This window comes from Ascidia mentula, chromosome 9, assembly GCF_947561715.1.
Source record: "Ascidia mentula chromosome 9, kaAscMent1.1, whole genome shotgun sequence".
Lineage (NCBI taxonomy): Eukaryota > Metazoa > Chordata > Ascidiacea > Phlebobranchia > Ascidiidae > Ascidia > Ascidia mentula.
In genome coordinates this window covers 15,344,071-15,359,903 of record NC_138574.1, presented here as the reverse complement: position 1 = coordinate 15,359,903, position 15,833 = coordinate 15,344,071, and the positions used below count along the sequence as shown (strand labels likewise).

General features: G+C 37.0%; 5 protein-coding genes across 7 annotated transcripts; 2 read left to right on the top strand and 3 right to left on the bottom strand.

Moving 5' to 3' along the window:
- Window positions 1-15: 15 nt before the first annotated feature.
- LOC145914681 (uncharacterized) lies at window positions 16-2,532 on the bottom strand. Its single transcript, XM_083002497.1, has 2 exons — window positions 2,320-2,532; window positions 16-1,578 (listed from the first exon to the last, which is right to left on the bottom strand). The coding sequence occupies exons 1-2, from the start codon at window positions 2,530-2,532 to the stop codon at window positions 16-18; spliced, it is 1,776 nt and encodes a 591-aa protein (XP_082858623.1).
- A 675-nt stretch (window positions 2,533-3,207) lies between these two features.
- Window positions 3,208-6,316, bottom strand: LOC145913694 (glucose-6-phosphate exchanger SLC37A4-like). Its single transcript, XM_083001440.1, has 5 exons — window positions 5,902-6,316; window positions 5,334-5,754; window positions 4,456-4,537; window positions 4,132-4,380; window positions 3,208-3,754 (listed from the first exon to the last, which is right to left on the bottom strand). Exons 1-5 carry the CDS (start codon window positions 6,273-6,275, stop codon window positions 3,555-3,557), a joined length of 1,326 nt encoding a protein of 441 aa, XP_082857566.1. The 5' UTR covers window positions 6,276-6,316; the 3' UTR covers window positions 3,208-3,554.
- A 920-nt stretch (window positions 6,317-7,236) lies between these two features.
- Window positions 7,237-9,228, top strand: LOC145913564 (large ribosomal subunit protein eL28-like). 2 transcript variants are annotated; one of them, XM_083001281.1, is made up of 4 exons: window positions 7,237-7,259; window positions 7,945-8,068; window positions 8,465-8,553; window positions 9,031-9,228. In XM_083001281.1, exons 2-4 carry the CDS (start codon window positions 7,953-7,955, stop codon window positions 9,204-9,206), a joined length of 381 nt encoding a protein of 126 aa, XP_082857407.1. In that variant the 5' UTR covers window positions 7,237-7,259; window positions 7,945-7,952; the 3' UTR covers window positions 9,207-9,228. The 2 variants fall into 2 exon arrangements, with proteins under 2 accessions (XP_082857407.1, XP_082857406.1); XM_083001280.1 differs by having other exon boundaries at window positions 7,247-7,263.
- A 758-nt stretch (window positions 9,229-9,986) lies between these two features.
- LOC145913085 (3-keto-steroid reductase/17-beta-hydroxysteroid dehydrogenase 7-like) lies at window positions 9,987-12,043 on the top strand. 2 transcript variants are annotated; one of them, XM_083000619.1, is made up of 8 exons: window positions 9,989-10,127; window positions 10,183-10,389; window positions 10,449-10,541; window positions 10,636-10,750; window positions 10,802-10,914; window positions 10,974-11,060; window positions 11,524-11,617; window positions 11,673-12,043. In XM_083000619.1, exons 1-8 carry the CDS (start codon window positions 10,096-10,098, stop codon window positions 11,925-11,927), a joined length of 996 nt encoding a protein of 331 aa, XP_082856745.1. In that variant the 5' UTR covers window positions 9,989-10,095; the 3' UTR covers window positions 11,928-12,043. The 2 variants fall into 2 exon arrangements, with proteins under 2 accessions (XP_082856744.1, XP_082856745.1); XM_083000618.1 differs by having other exon boundaries at window positions 9,987-10,127; window positions 10,636-10,914.
- LOC145913084 (F-box only protein 9-like) lies at window positions 11,960-13,533 on the bottom strand. The gene is made up of 2 exons (XM_083000617.1): window positions 12,638-13,533; window positions 11,960-12,559 (listed from the first exon to the last, which is right to left on the bottom strand). Exons 1-2 carry the CDS (start codon window positions 13,369-13,371, stop codon window positions 12,097-12,099), a joined length of 1,197 nt encoding a protein of 398 aa, XP_082856743.1. The 5' UTR covers window positions 13,372-13,533; the 3' UTR covers window positions 11,960-12,096.
- Between the last annotated feature and the right edge of the window lie 2,300 nt (window positions 13,534-15,833).

The following is a 15,833-nucleotide window of genomic DNA, read 5'->3' as shown; positions in this document are numbered from 1 at the left end:
AGTATTGTAGATTCGCTAAAGCCAGTCGCCCGGAGATTCCAGAATAATTCGAAAGCGAGCATCTGCTTCGTCAAGATTTGCTGCACGACGATCTTGCTCAGCTACAGAAATTTTCACCCGACGGTTTTCTCCTTTCGATTTCCGGGATTCCCCTCTTTGACTTTTTTTTAAGATCGGTTGGCCGGGAAGTTGAAGCTGATGGGACAAAACGCTTGACCTGCGACTTTCAACTGAAATCTGGTCAGACAGAAAACTGGATCTATGACCGTTTTCTGAAAGTTGGTTTGACAGAAAACTGGATCTGTGACCGCTTTCTGAAAGTTGGTTTGACAGAAAACTGGATCTGTGACCGCTTTCTGAACGTTGGTTTGACAGAAAACTGGATCTGTGACCGTTTTCTGAAAGTTGGTTTGACAGTAAACTGGATCTGTAATTGACATCAATTGGTTCGTCGTCACCTTCATTCATGTATGCTGTATTGACGTGGGTGAAATATGTTGGCCTGCTCACATGCGAGACAGAAAACCTGGATTCTACATTCAGTACTTCTATCCGAGATTTTCCAGTAATGCGGTAGCAGCATCCAACCAGTCCATGCTTGGCTTGTCGCAACAAACTGAAGATTGTCCTTCTGTATGGCCTGTTAAGCATCGCTATTGCCAGTATAGACCACGTCCGACCAATGACAACGCTGCACGTCAGAAATATCGATGATGAGCGGTTGAATGGAGGTAGCCATTCTTCTGATGATGTTGCATTGTAGCTATGGTAAGAAACGCTTTCTGTCAAGAAGTATGCGTAGTAAGGAGTCCAAGAAAATACAAACAATGAGATCGCGATTATAAAAATAATCGTTGCCTTTCTTCGTCGAGTTTTGGTGTTTCGACGTAGCGACCTCTCGCGCATCATCTGACGGAAATATAACAGCGGTCTTGTATAGCCTTGAACCATCTCACTGGCGCCGCTAACGGTGGGAATCTGCGGTTGTTCCTGTTGATCAATGAGGGCTGATATATTTCCAGAAGGTTGAGCTACCGATTGTTTTGTCACGGAATCGTCCGATGAGCGAAGCGTGAGTTTTCGAATGTTTTTCACGTGGCTGTACGCTATTCGTATTATGAGAAGGTAAGACATTATGACGACACACAGCGGCAGAGCATAGAAAAGAATAGACGCGGCTATGAGGTAATGTAGTAGGAACCTCCAGTTCGGACTGCACCGGATTCCAGAGCGAAGATCGACAACAATGAACGACTGAGCCACTATCGGCGGTATTGAGCTTGTCATTACATATGATCCTGTTGAATTTTCTGACACTAGAGGCGCTGTTGCGTGTAGTTTTGGAACCCCGACTCCTGCATTTACTAAAAAGTACATTGTGACGTAGACCGTAGCAGTAAAAATCCAAACACCAAAGTGAACTGCGAATAATCTCCATTGTGACGTCATAGGTCGGTTTCGAAAAGAACGCGTGAGTATGAAGTAACGATTGAAGGACAACAAAGCTCCAAACCATGACGATGCAGACATGCAGATCGCTCCCATCATGCCGAAGATTTCACAGTGAGGAGAAGGATTCTATGAGGAAACAAACACAATTGTTGACCCATTGTAACAACTATCACTTGTTTTATGTTCGTTTGTTTGGTTCCGCTTCATTGGACCTGGTCGACTAATACGAGTCAAAAAAGGACCTATATGGTATGTGACGTAACAATTTAATCTACGTCACACATTGCGACATGTTAATGTCGTCACTATCTTATCTACATAGCCCACAACCAAACAAGTTTGAAATAAACAGTGAGTTGGGGCGCTGTATACTTTACGGTGATGATCCAAAGCAAATAATGAATCGGGTTTCTACTGGCAACAGTTGGGTTTGAAAATTGATTGAAAACAACAGAAACGGAGACTGTGCATAGTGGATACTTACAAGGTTGGCTGGATTTAAAATAATTTATCGAATAAGCTGTAGTGGTGTATGGGTTAGTACCAGTGGTGGGATTCAATTTTTTTGTCAGCCGGTTCTTTCATAAAAGTCTTATTTTTCAGTGGGTTCTGTCACAAAAAGTCATATTGACAGTAACCAGTAATGCTAACCGGTTCGCTGATCTCATAAAATTTCGTGAGACTGTTCTATAGAACCGGTGCGAACCGTCTCCCACCACTGGTTAGTACATGGAAAATATACAAGACAACATTATAAACGGATAACACCATTACTCCACTAATATTTTGGAATATCTTTGGTGTATAAATGTTTCTACTGGTTTTGTGGCTTTTGCATCCAGTGAACAATTATTGATTCTCACCAACCTCTTTTCCAGCATCACTTGGTACGAAGAAAGTAGGAAGAAGGCAAAATATTCCAGTACCAATGCCACACGCAGTGATGGCGTATAACAAAGATTTCTCTGATTTCGGAAGGCGGTTCCTTCTTTTGACTTGCGACAACGCAATAAGTGCCAAAAAATTAACGGCAATGCACATAACCATAAGCACAATGGTAACTGCCACATCGCCTTGCATGGCCACTCTGCAGCACTGAAACCATTTGGTCAATGTTTTAGGATGTATCTAAATTGAAAAAATGCTTTCTTAAGTAAAAATTGCGCCAAACGTTTTTGCCTCTTTATCTGACAAGCTAGCGCAATCTCTAAGCAGCGTTACTAAACTATTAAATAAGTTATGCTTTCCAAATTATTATGAAAATTCTTGACTTCACAAACTAATCTTCATACACAATTGTCCTTGAAAACGAAAGCCAAATCCGCCAAATTTTTGTACTTGGGACGATCCAGCACTGATCCTAACGACGAATCGCGCTGGTCGTGTTTGCTTACCTGCCCTTTAAACGTGGCTACATAAAAACTTGTGTTGTCGTTTTCCACGAACTAGCACCAATTTACGAGTTTACTTTGCTGGTTGGGTGATTACTCCAGGCCAAACATAGATATGAAAATGCTCCCTGATGTATGTTATGTCACCCACTTTACTCGATGTTATTTTTTCTCCATAAAGTACGCAGTCAAGCACAAATTCCTGCTGACCAAATACTTAACTCACACTTTAAAAAAGTGGGTCTGTAAGTAATATTTGCAACCTGGTGGTAGCAAGCCAACAACGATAGGGAGAATTATTAAACTTTAATTAAAAGAACTTCAACTGAAACATCAAACAAAACAAGACAAAAGTAGAGCAGTACCCTCAGTAATTATAGTAAAAGTACGGTTTTTTTGTTGCCATTTCAAAGATTTGCCAAGAAGCAATTCAAAAAACCAACATCTATTCACCATAATATCACATTCTTAATCATATTTGGCAACAACAGAAAACAAAGCTTGATATTCAGCATTAATCAAGGATAATTGCACATTATAAACGAACATTTCCAGCATCAACTTTTATCACACAATCACGAAAACCAAGGTAAATTGCATATTTACACTGGTGCAGTGGACATGCCTATGTTCAAAGTTTATTGAATAAACTTGAGATAAAAATGCCTTCTTTTGCACACAGTGCCCACCAAACACAAATGTATTTTGCTATTATTCTTGCTTAATTTGATCCCCAATTCTACAATGCACAAATTGTGCAACAACAAAACAACTAAGTGACATCACAATGAGCAGTTGACAAGCTTGAAAGGCACCATTCCATAGAAATGATTGTTGTAGCAATGAGAAGGGGAGGCCAGCTAGCATCAGACCAACATTCCCCATCAACGCACAGTAGGCATGGGAAGAACCTTTACACATTGGGAATTAATTTAAATTAGTATTTCCCAATTAGCGTGTTTTCACCCAGTGTGGTGAAAGTATTTGCAGGAGAGGGACAGAAACAACTGGAAAAGTTTAAAAAGCAAAAGTTTAAAGAAAGATAATTTACTAAGCCAGGAAAACACACTCAGTCAGAATTTAACTAACTATCTAGTTCATGGTATGTAGCAATACTGTGGACAATTAAATATGGTAAAAGTTAGGTTTGCAGGCTTGGCATTGCAGCCATTGTATGAAATATTACTGCGTTATGGTAAAAGTTAGTTTAAAATTATGTTAACATTAATAAAAAACTTAGAATTGTGAAGCCCAAGTATAGGACATAAAAAACAAATATGGGAGTTACCTGAGATATCAGATGAAGAGCTTTCAATCACCATCACACCCATTAGATTGATTATACTGTACATTGCAAAACCAATAACAAATCCTGTCATTGTTAGAACAACTTTCTGCTCATTAGCGTCAATGATGAAGTTTGTCAAAGTAAGAAGTGATGAGAGCAGTAGGAGATGACAAATAATTACCCAACTGTTTCGAGGATGACCTTTTGATGTGAATCCATATCTTGCCACTAACTGGTCACTTAAAACACCTGTATAGTTTTGTTACATGCAAATTGTTTAGTTTACATTCATAAAAATGTCTACCAGTATTCTTTCCATGTTACCTGATGCAATACTTCCAGTTAATCCTCCAATCTCAACCATCCCAATAAAACTGCTTGACAAAAGTTGATTTGATTCTTTGGTCTGCAAAAGTAACAGAAAATTAAAAAAACAGCCATTTAACATATAAGCATGGGCGTATCCAGGTCCGGAACCCCCCTTTTGTGAATGATTTTGGTCTGTTTTTATAGCCAAAAAAAAGCCACTGTATTTTTTTGCCAAAGTCCGCGTGAAACCTGAAGTTTTCTTTAACGTTGACCTAAAAACCGCATCGTGCTTGCATTCGCCATTGTTTCCAAACAGGGAGCATGGTCACCGAACACTTGGCATTGTTACGAAACAATTGTCATTTTTCCTCAGTCTAAGGACGAAACGTCGTTTTTTAGTGGTCACGTTGTTGTAATGGCAAGCGGTTTACTTGCGTGAAAGTTAATTAGTTTAGTTGTTAAACACGTTACCAATGTTACGCATGTTGAAAACAACTGTTAGCGCTCGCATAGGTGCAAAGAGGACTAGAAGACCACCGCATGCAAATAGTTTTTATTTGTATGTTTTCTTAATAACGTAAGCTCACGTTTGATCCCTTTAGGTTACAATTATATTCAAGCCTTTCTTGTAAGTAGCAGTAATAAAACCAGGGCACAAGCACTACCGCAAAAACTCGCATCGAGTGTTCCATAGCGTTACACAATTGCGCAAGCCAGGAAGCCACCGTTTATGTGACGATTTGCGCCAACACGGGCGTTCGTATTTTGTGATTCTCGACCACAATTAACCTTAGTTTACACCTGAAAATCGGGGAATTCCCAAAACAATATGGACCCCCCCCCCTTTAAAAAATCCTGGATACGCCTGTTCATATAAGTGCACACAAACAAACCTGAATTAAGTAAAGGGATGACCAATTATCTACAACCCCCTTTATTAATAAACTCATGAGGAATCCTAAGGACAAAATGTATGCGTAAGGACTGGACAGGATCCTTTTCCATGCAGCTTGTCTGGGACTTTGCCCCACGGACTGCTTTCCTTCTTTGTTTGTTGTTGTTGCTTCTTCAATTTTTTCACCAGTTAATTTAGCTAATGTTGTTCCAACATCTTCTGGGCAGTCTTTTAACACAAAGAGAGCAAAAGCAGAAAAGCCACAGGAAATTGTTCCACAAATCAACATAACCATTCTCCAATTTCCTCCATTCCAGTCAAGGAAATAGGTGCATGCAAGTGGTCCAATACTGGCAGGGACATTCATACTTGTGCTGAGAATGCTCCACATGCTCCCAAACACTTTAGGTGAATACCATCTAAATAAAAAAGTGGTCACTGTAACTATGGTAATATATATATACAATCCACACAATATCGCAGTTGGTTTTGATCAAATATATATCTTTATGTTTATGCTTTTAGCAACACTATAAAAATAAATAAAAAAACAGAATGTTAATCACCTTCTAACAATTTTGGCGCATGCAGGCCAACCAGGTCCTTGCATTAAACCATTGAAAAATGCAAGCAGACCCAAATATTTTGTGTCTGCACTGCTAAATCCTAAACTTGCCACCCCAGTGAAAAAAAGTCCCACAGAAAACATAATTCTTGGACTGAGTTGATCGACCAACATTCCACTGACAAACTTTCCGATGCTGTAAGCCATTGCAATTGAACTCAAAATTTCACCAACCTCACTCATTTTTATTTCATTGCTTTTAACTACAGTGGGAATTACGAATGAAAAAGCCCTCCGGTTGAAAATGTACAGCATGTAACCGGTGTACATGCAAAACAGAATAGTCCATTGGTGTGAAGACGAAAATCCCAACATAATGTTCACTAAAAGCCAGAATATGAACGAATGAATGCAGAATGCAGCAGCTGGAAACCACCGGTTGTGACACCGATACGACACCAAGTGTCAAAACGCCAGTTTCAACTGCTTGCAGTTTTGTGCTGCAAAACTAATCAAATTTGGTTTAGAAAAGTGCCAGAACTTGCTGTACACAAACTAGAAAATATGGAGCAAAATTAGGGAATCAAGCTGGGAACTGTTTCAAAGTGTAGTAATTTAGTCACCGATTCCTGCGCATGGCCAAGTTTCCCTCAGCATCACTACACAATTGTGTAACCAGCCTTAAGTTGCAGACAAACAAAAAATATGTCAACGTGTATTAAGCGCATTGTTCATCTCGCACAACCTGTAAGTACGATTGATCATCAACAACAGTAGCGCATTTTCAACAACCGATCCTGACGACTCTCTCTCCTCTGGACACCTTAAGTCTGCCGAAATGGATCAAAGGAAATTCTGTGAACCGACTTGGTGTTTTCATTTTGATGGGTTTCGCTTCGGCCAGCATTGCCGAGTGGCCATCAAACGTTCGTTGCGACGGATTGCAAACAAATACCTCCCAGTGACACAGGCTGCAATGGCTCGATAACCTATGGGTTTTTATCGATGCCCATGCTATTGCATCGTTTTGCTTGTGTAGGTCATTTACGTTTTAGTCTTCTTAGTAAGAGTGACTCGTGCTACGCAAGCGATTAGCGCTGATAAGAAGGAGGTAAATTTCATGAAGAAAAGGCTAAAAGTTTCGCTTAGCACGGCCACGCGTATTGTAAACAATTACTACGTAGCACACAAATGTGCAACTGTTTTTTTTAAATTTTATTTTTTATTTTTATTTGATCAACTGTGTACGTAATTGAAAGTATAATTTATAATTAGCAACAAAAATTACATGTACCACATGTTGTGATTGTGCAGTTCAGGACAAATTTCCCCTGTCTTTTCGTGAAGTTGGAGACGAACGTGAGTACGTGAAAATTATTGACCACTTTAATTTACTATTCCTTTCAACAATTTAGTTGTTTCAGATAAAAAAATGTTTTCTTTATAAATGTCTTTAAAATCACGTTTGAATTGCTAATAACAGGACCAAATATAAACTTTTTGCACATTATTTTTCCGACTACTTGCCCACAAGTTATATAAGAACAAATCGAAGTCCTTTGTCTTTCAGTTGTGTTAGGTATATATATTTATTTTTATTTGAATAAGCATTGTTTTTAGTGATAATGATGATGCCGAATTATAGGCGAAACATATAGGCTATCTAAAACAACTGAAAGACAGGACTTCGGTTTGCTCTTAGATAATTTGTTGAAAAACCAGACACCAAGTCTTTGTTACCATAAGAATGTCGGGAGATTTCCATGCATGTTTTAAGAGTTACACTTTCCCACAACTGTCAAAATTGTAAACTGAATTTATTTGCATTTGAACACAATTTTAAAACTTATTACCCAAAAATGTCTAACAAAATCATACACAAAAGCTATGAGATCAAACAACATTTATATAAAATTATGTTTGCTGGCTTAACAGCCAAGCTAGATCAAATCCACATAAGAAAATGTTATTTAGCCTATTTTGGGGGGATGTTTTTAATCAAAGTTAATTAAATGTTTGCCTTTTAACTAAGAAACTTTTGTAGGTGCAAAAATGTCATCTCACCTACAATGGATGGTTATCAGAAATAACTCTTGCTTTCTCATGAAGAGGAACAAGACCCAATTCACCAAAGAACCAAACAACCTTAAAAACAAGAACAGCTTCAGGTTGTGCAACTTTTGTTCTTTGTGCCTTTGTTTGTTGTTGATAAGTTTTGAGTTTGTGATTCTTTTATTGGTTAATTTTTGCAGTCCTATATCCTAAAATAACATTCTGTGAATTGTGTTGTGGCCTAGATGGAAAATAAATGTTGTTCCTCCACATAATTTGCAATATTTTATCTGTAATCCACACAAAAACATATATGAAAGTATTTTTTAGTTGTCAGTTTTAAAACTGAACAAAAAAATTTGGACAAAATTTCAATGTAATCTAAAAGTGATTTTTGTTGTCATGGTTGTTAATCAGCATTCCATACATGATCATTTGTTGACAATGTTCCGACTGAAATGTCTGTACTAATGTTTTATATATAATTTTTTGTATAACTTTAATGATTGCAGATTTAATGGTCTTGTCCATAAGAAGAGTGTTGGTGTAGAGCCAGCTGACAACGGAAAAGGGGTTGTTTTAGTCACCAAGAATGCCAGGAGTATGTGTTTTGTACAAAACCTTTTACAATTTAATTTATGTGGCCAAACATTTGTGTGGCCAACATTTGGGCATGTATGATTACTATTGGAACACTTAATGTTGGGATTCAGCCAGTTCTTGCAAACCGGTTCTTGAAATTTAATGACCTACGCAAACCGATTGTTATGGTTGTTAACAAGCGTATGTATAGGCCTCTGTTTCACTTACACTGTTTTCCTGTGGTCACTTTGGTGTAAGGCAAGATAAAGAACCACATGTTGAAATATTGGAATCCAATCACTAGGAACGAAAAAAAACAGATTTCCAGAGAAAATGATTGCATTAGAACTTTTAAATCGCTTAAAACTGGTCACACAGATTTTGAAGTTAAAGTGATAGAAGATTTGCATGTGAAAACAAAAGGTTTTCCGTCCGTGCTATGAAGTCTGTGTTTAGTACTGTAGCATGCTGTTATTTATTTTCTCTTTGGTTGCAGGTGGAAGGAAACCTGGGAAATCCCAAACCAGAGTAACTTTCAGCAGAGGTTCAAGAAGAACTTTGCAAGCAATCAGCAAAACCATCCGCAAAAACAGATACAGAAAAGATTTAAAGATGGCTGCCCTCAGGAGAGCATCTGCTATACTGAGAAGCCAGAAAGCGTCGGCGAAATAATGTAATAAACGTCGATCAAACATTTGTGTGTGTTTTAACTTCGAGAGGATTTTGTAATGTCGATTCTGATTAATCAGCAAAATGCACATACACTTCGGCAAAGAAAAAATTTTGCGATTTTTTTTTTGTGTGCTGCAAAATCAGTTGTTGGATGCTGGGGCGTAAACTTCAGTTCGTCGCACACGCACAGCGAGAAGGGGCTGTAACGTTACGGCTAACATAGGTAAGCGTCCAAGATCAGTAAACTGGAGAAAATCGGTAACCTAAATACGATACTGCAGCTTAGGTTACCGATTTTGTCCAGTTTACTGATCTTGGACGCTAACCTATGTTAGCCGTAACGTTACAGGCTTACAGCCCCTGTTGCCTATATGCACACAACTGCGTTCGAAAGTGCGTTTCAAAAACACATGGAAAGGTTTTTTAATTCCACAAAAAAACTTGTGTCTAACAAGCATTTTCAGTATGGGTCATCATTTTTCTCTTTCATGCTAATTGCGTGGTTTGGAATGGTTGAATTTGCCAGAATAAGATACGACCTGAAGGAAAGACATGGCAAAGCTGCAGAACTTGACGAAAAAGCAAAGGCTTTTGGACTTGAAAGGAAACCACGCAAATCTATAGAAGAACTTTATCAAGAAGTTGTTGAAAAACAAAATTTGGACGAATGGTATAATGTACGTGGGCCAAGACCTGACGAAAATTCTAGAGAAATGCAAGAAGAATTGAGAAGAAAAATGCAACGAGAACGATCCGTCAACTCGTAGATTTAATTATCAGAATTTGTTGGCACACAAAAACAATTTTAATGTTGGCCGTGTTTCACTGTTTTGTCATGAGTTGTAAATAATGAATTGCAGATTAAGCTTTAGGTAAATATTACTGTATAATGAGGTATATCTTGTTGACTGGTGCAACCAGGTATGGCCATTAAATTAAAAAACGTTTGTGTTTGTAATTAGTGTTTGTTTTGTAGTGGGATTGGTTTGTCATTGATAGAGCAAATAACAGAAAAACATGAAAATCCTTTGCATATTATTCTTGCCTGTCGAAATGTTCAAAAAGGTGATGAACTCAAACAAAAGCTGATAAAAAAACAAAGCAATATCAGGGTATATATTGTGAAGATGGATGTTGGAATTGTCGCATCAGTACTGGAAGGTGTTCGTAGAATTAAAGAAATGTAAATTTTCTGTTGAAGTTTGTTTATTGTGTATAACATTGTTTTCTTTTTGTATTTAGATGCCCTCGCTTAGATTGCATATTTCTTAATGCAGGAATTATGCCTGTCTCAAGACTGAACTGGTCTTACATTTGTAAGCAAATTCTTGCATTGTAAGTAAGGTAAATTGTTCATGTAAAATTTAGTTATTAACAGTTTTTCCGACAAGCTACTTTCTTATTTTAAACCTTTTTCATCCACATTCAGGGAAGCTGTTGAGATGTTTCGGACTGGGTATAGAGTTTTTACAGCAAATGATCCAACTACCAAAGAAGGCCTAAAGTCCATATTTGCAACAAACATTTTGGGCCACTTCATTCTGGCAAGTGCATTAATTCATGACATAACTCTTATCTTAATCTTAGCTTTACAGGTACAAGAGACAATACCACTTTTGAAAAATGGCAAATCCCAGATAATCTGGACAACTTCAACCAATGCATGTAGTCAGGCATTTCATCTTGACGATATTATGTGCGAAAAAGGGTAAAATTTATTGCAAAGACACTTCCTAGCAAAAAGACAAACAATTTGTATTCTCATAGATTGGAACCATATGGGAGTTCAAAATATTTGATTAATGCGATGAACATTGAATTAAATAAGCAGATCAATGAAGAACAAATATACAGGTTAAATTCATCAATCTAGACCAGTGGTTCTCAAACTGTGTTATGCGTACCACTAGTGGTACGTGAGAGCTTTTCAAGTGGTACACGATTTAGTCTACTCTATACAATTTGCCGCACTTTGCAGAAGCCAAAACCGCTGCAAATACATGATGTCGGTTTCCTTTATTGTGCATTTGTGACGCAATACTATCAACGTGAAATTGAAGTAATTCTGACATCGTGTATTCAACTGGGCAACAATTTCACGTTGATACTATTGCGTCACAAATGCACAATAAAGAAATCCAAGCAACTGGTGATATTGGCTAAATTGTTATTCATTGGTGTTATGTCATAACAGTTATGGTATAGTAATACGGTGGTATGCAGTGTATTAAAAAACAAATGAGCGGTACGTGATTGGAAAAAGTTTGAGAAACACTGATCTAGACCATTGCATGTAAAAATTAATCTTACATTTTAGTCACTTGGTGGACCCTGGAACTGTTGTCACCAACATAACTTCCAACATTCTTCCACCAATATTCTGGTATGTTGTTACACCCATTATGTGGCTGGTAAGTTTAACCTATTGCCCCCAAAATATGTTGCCAAAAAATGCTGTTTTCATAGATGAGATATTTGTTGCCGGAACTTACAATACACCCCCAAACTGCATGTTTCTCAATGTTATGGTTGCTTGAGCAAGATCCAAGTAATTTAAAGCCAGATGCAAAATACTGCAGTCGAGCAACGATCACTAACCATGTGTATGTTAAAGAGGAGCATCTAGATATTTCAGAACTTGAATCAAAATTACTGTTTGATGAACTTAAAGTGGTTGCTGCAAAGTACACTACCTCAGTTGCACGCAACAAATATTGTTAATCATACTTTGTTGTGTTTTTTCTGGTAACTTAATTTATTATTGAAATTCCGATTACATTTTCAGCAACAATTTTTTGTGTTCATCTGTTTATTAATAAAACACAACTGTTACTGTATAAAAACAAGTAGCATTTTTTAGCTTAAAATCTGCCAAAGATGATGTTGGCACTTACAGAGGTTCGTGAGAGTATTCGTTGAAAGACAAAACACGACTAAAGTAAAATGGTGGAAATTGATCGGAAAGGTTGTATTCATTAACATCAATTCTGTCATTGCCACCAAAAACACAACGACACGAATATTTTGCCCATGACAACTTGTTGAAGCGTTTCTTCGAACTTGAAGAAGTCACCTCCAAATCAACAAAATACTGTTTATCAGTAATTATATACTTCACATCTCCTCGAAGTATTCCCTTCCTGGTGGTTTTCACTCCTTGTTTTGTCTTTGCATCCATCAATATAGCAGTAACCTTTGCAAACTTTTCATGTGGGCTAGATGTTAGTTTGTATTGCCCCAAACGGTAGTTGCACAATTCTGCATTTTCAAGACTAAACTTGGATACAACATTGATGGGTTCTTCAGGTGTCATAAAAAACAACATTTGGCCATTGGAACAAAAGCGAATATACCTAAAATACAAGAAAAAGGTGTCAAATTATTGTGGAAGTAGAAACCTTTACAGTGGGATAAACATTCAATATTGTTACCTGTAATATTCCACACAGTAAAATGGTTTAAACATAAGTGTTGGATCTCCTTGTCTGAAATAAGAAACTTTGCTGATGTAAACTCCATCCAAACGAACTTGGGGTCTTTCAATAAACATTGCCCTCCAAGACTTAAAGTTCATCAGTTGTGTTTGAATACCCCACAGTCTCTGACAAGCAGCATGCCAAATACGTTGATCTCTAGCAAGTAAATAGAATCTCCGACTGACTTCAGATAAAGTTTCAATAGCTGCAAGATCAAGATTTGCTGAGGCCACCCATCGAAAAATGTTAATGATGACTTCCTCGGGCAATTGGGTGATATGCATCGATTGAGTCATGACTGTAATTGCATGCGGAAAGGTTGCACTGACATCTAGTGATGTAAATTGTTTCACAAGGTCATTGTCTTCAGTATCTGATCCAGGATGTTGATCACTGCTGCTACTTTCAGGGTTTTGCATGAAGTCCAATGTCTCGCTCATATGCTGTTCAATTTCTGGGTCCAATTGAGTTGCTTGCCTGTAACACTGAACAGCTTCAGATAACTTTCCATTCCTTTCAAAGTCAATTCCCCTCTGGAAAAGTTCACTGGCTTTTTTCATGTGACATACATTGCTGTCTGTTACTGAACTTAGAGTGTGTTCTTGTTCATTACTCTTCGCTGCAACTTCGTTCCTCCAGGTTTCTCTGAATGTTTGAAGTTCGTCTTCTTCGTCATAAAACTCATCCATGATATTCTAGGCTTTTAAAATATCAAAGAAAGAGATCAAACCTAAAGATCACGGTCGGAAAACCTACAGACTGGAACATGGGAGACTGCCTTTTCCATTACAAGTTGGTCTGTAAGCATTACAAATCTTGCTCACAACACAAGACTCCTTAACTGGCTGCTGGCTTCTATGAAAAAAGTTACACATAAAGCGATTAAAACACAAAACAAGTAATGTGCAAAACAAACTGTCTTGACTTTAAAATAGGTATAGGGGTTCGGACAGCTTGTCATCTACGTTCAGTGATGATTTTTGATATTTGTTTTGACGTTTTCATAAACCTCATGACGTCACAACTTTGCGTGCTGCTACGGCTACGGTTGAGAAAGTACGTCAGTCAAGTATGACTGTGTAGCGAACATGTTATTAATTTTCATAAAATCTATTATTGTGACTTTGAGTTTTAAAAACAAAGAAAACAAAAAACACATAAATGCCCTGATGCATGTTTTCAATCTGACACGTAAGGACGTTGTTGTCATTGTCTTGTTACTTTTGTGTGCCACTGCAAAAGCAGTTTCTGTGTAACCATAGAATACTAAAACATGGAATGGAAACTCCGCTGAAAGTGCGCCGTCACGCATGAGCAACACTTTACGCAAAATGAAAAATGCATTGGGTTAAATGCGATTTTGGTGTTTTCTAAGGGGCTTAAAAACCCATTAAATAGAACAAAATTTAAAACTTTTTCAAAGAAACAGGAAGTTTGGTCCCTCGTCTTTTGAAATATGTTGATGATTTTGAATAAATCGCGTCGCATCATTTTTTACGGCGATTTGCTGTCTACTGCCTTTTGGGTCAAACTATGAACAAATAATTGCGCGCTTTTGCTGTTTGCAAGCAGTGGGAGGCTAAATCGAGTAATATTATCAACTACTATGCTTGTTATGTAAAATCAACTACTTGCTTATTATGTTTTTTTCTAGGACAGTATCTCTGCACACAGTAATGCGATTGTTGGGAATATTTATTTTGCAAAAACAGGGCATTTGACAAACAGTTGACAAACGATAGTATGACTGCTTTTTTTCTGCGATTTCTGTATCTTGATGAAGATGGAGATGAAGATATTATAATGAACCAAATTATTAAAATCAGTTGATATCAGGAAATACCTTGCCAACACCATGTTCATACTGCTGAGTGCAAATGTTTTCAGTAAAGTTCAACACAAAACAACATTTTGTGCATAATATGGGTTTGAAAAAGCTAAGCCTTGACAAAATATATGTTGATTGCTTGCAAATACTCAAAGGCAGTGGGAATACTTCCAATATAAACCAACTATAATTTGTTTTTAAGTGTTTGCATACGAGCAAATTCTGAAAACTTTCATCTTTTTCTTCAACATGACATGTCTCCTCAGAAGCATTTTAATACATATCTAAATCAAATTCTGTTGTGTTTTATTTAAAACTAATCTGCGAAGAAAAAAAAATGACTGGTGAAAAAGGTTATTAATATGTTAAGGTCCAATTTTGCTGAAACAAAAGGCAATTATGTTTAGTTCAACAAAACATTACATATTTTCAACTGTGTCAGGAGCATTCAACCAAGTGTTATGATAAGAGTAAAAAAATATACTTCTGTTATGTGTGCAATAGTTTGACAAAAATAATTTCCATCAAATTTGTTTTCTTCTCAGGAATATTGGATTAATCAACACTTTAAGGCGAACTTTCGGACAAAAATGCCAATATACAACCAAATATTTACAATGAAATCAAATAGAAAACTCAGATGTGTGGGAAAAATGTATAAAGTAGATTACTAGTACAACAAAAGCAAGTTCATTAATATTCACAGAGCATCGGCTCATATGTGGCATGAATTGCTCAAAACCAATGGAATATAAAAAATGACACAATAATTTATTTGATGGTATGTCAATATTTTTTAGATAGCTACCACTATTTATTTATCATTTAATATTATTTGCATAAAAGATGAAAAACGGCCAGATTTAAGTATGGTTAACCAAATAAATACAATCTTTAAAATTAAGCAGCAAAATTTGGCCCTATCTTATCTGGTTTACAAAGGCTACAATCTGGCATTTTGGGCCAAAAACTACTTCATGTAGTACTGCACTATCTGTCCAACATATGTCTTTAAAAAAAGAGGAGCTATGAAACATTTTGATACATACCCAATAATGACTGCAAAAATGTGACCTCTGGGTCAGACTGTTTTGTTCAAATATTAGGTTTCTGAATCCAATGATTGCTTTTTAGGCAGATATGCAAATATAAAACATTACGTCATTACTTGAATGACGTAATTACATGTCTTACGTCATCTTTGAGGTTGACGCGATGACGTATTAACATTTTTTTAGTCAGTAAGGTGACTTGTAACACACGGTTAAAAAGTGTATTAGAGCGCGTCATAATTAAAATCATCCACATATTTTAAAAGATTAA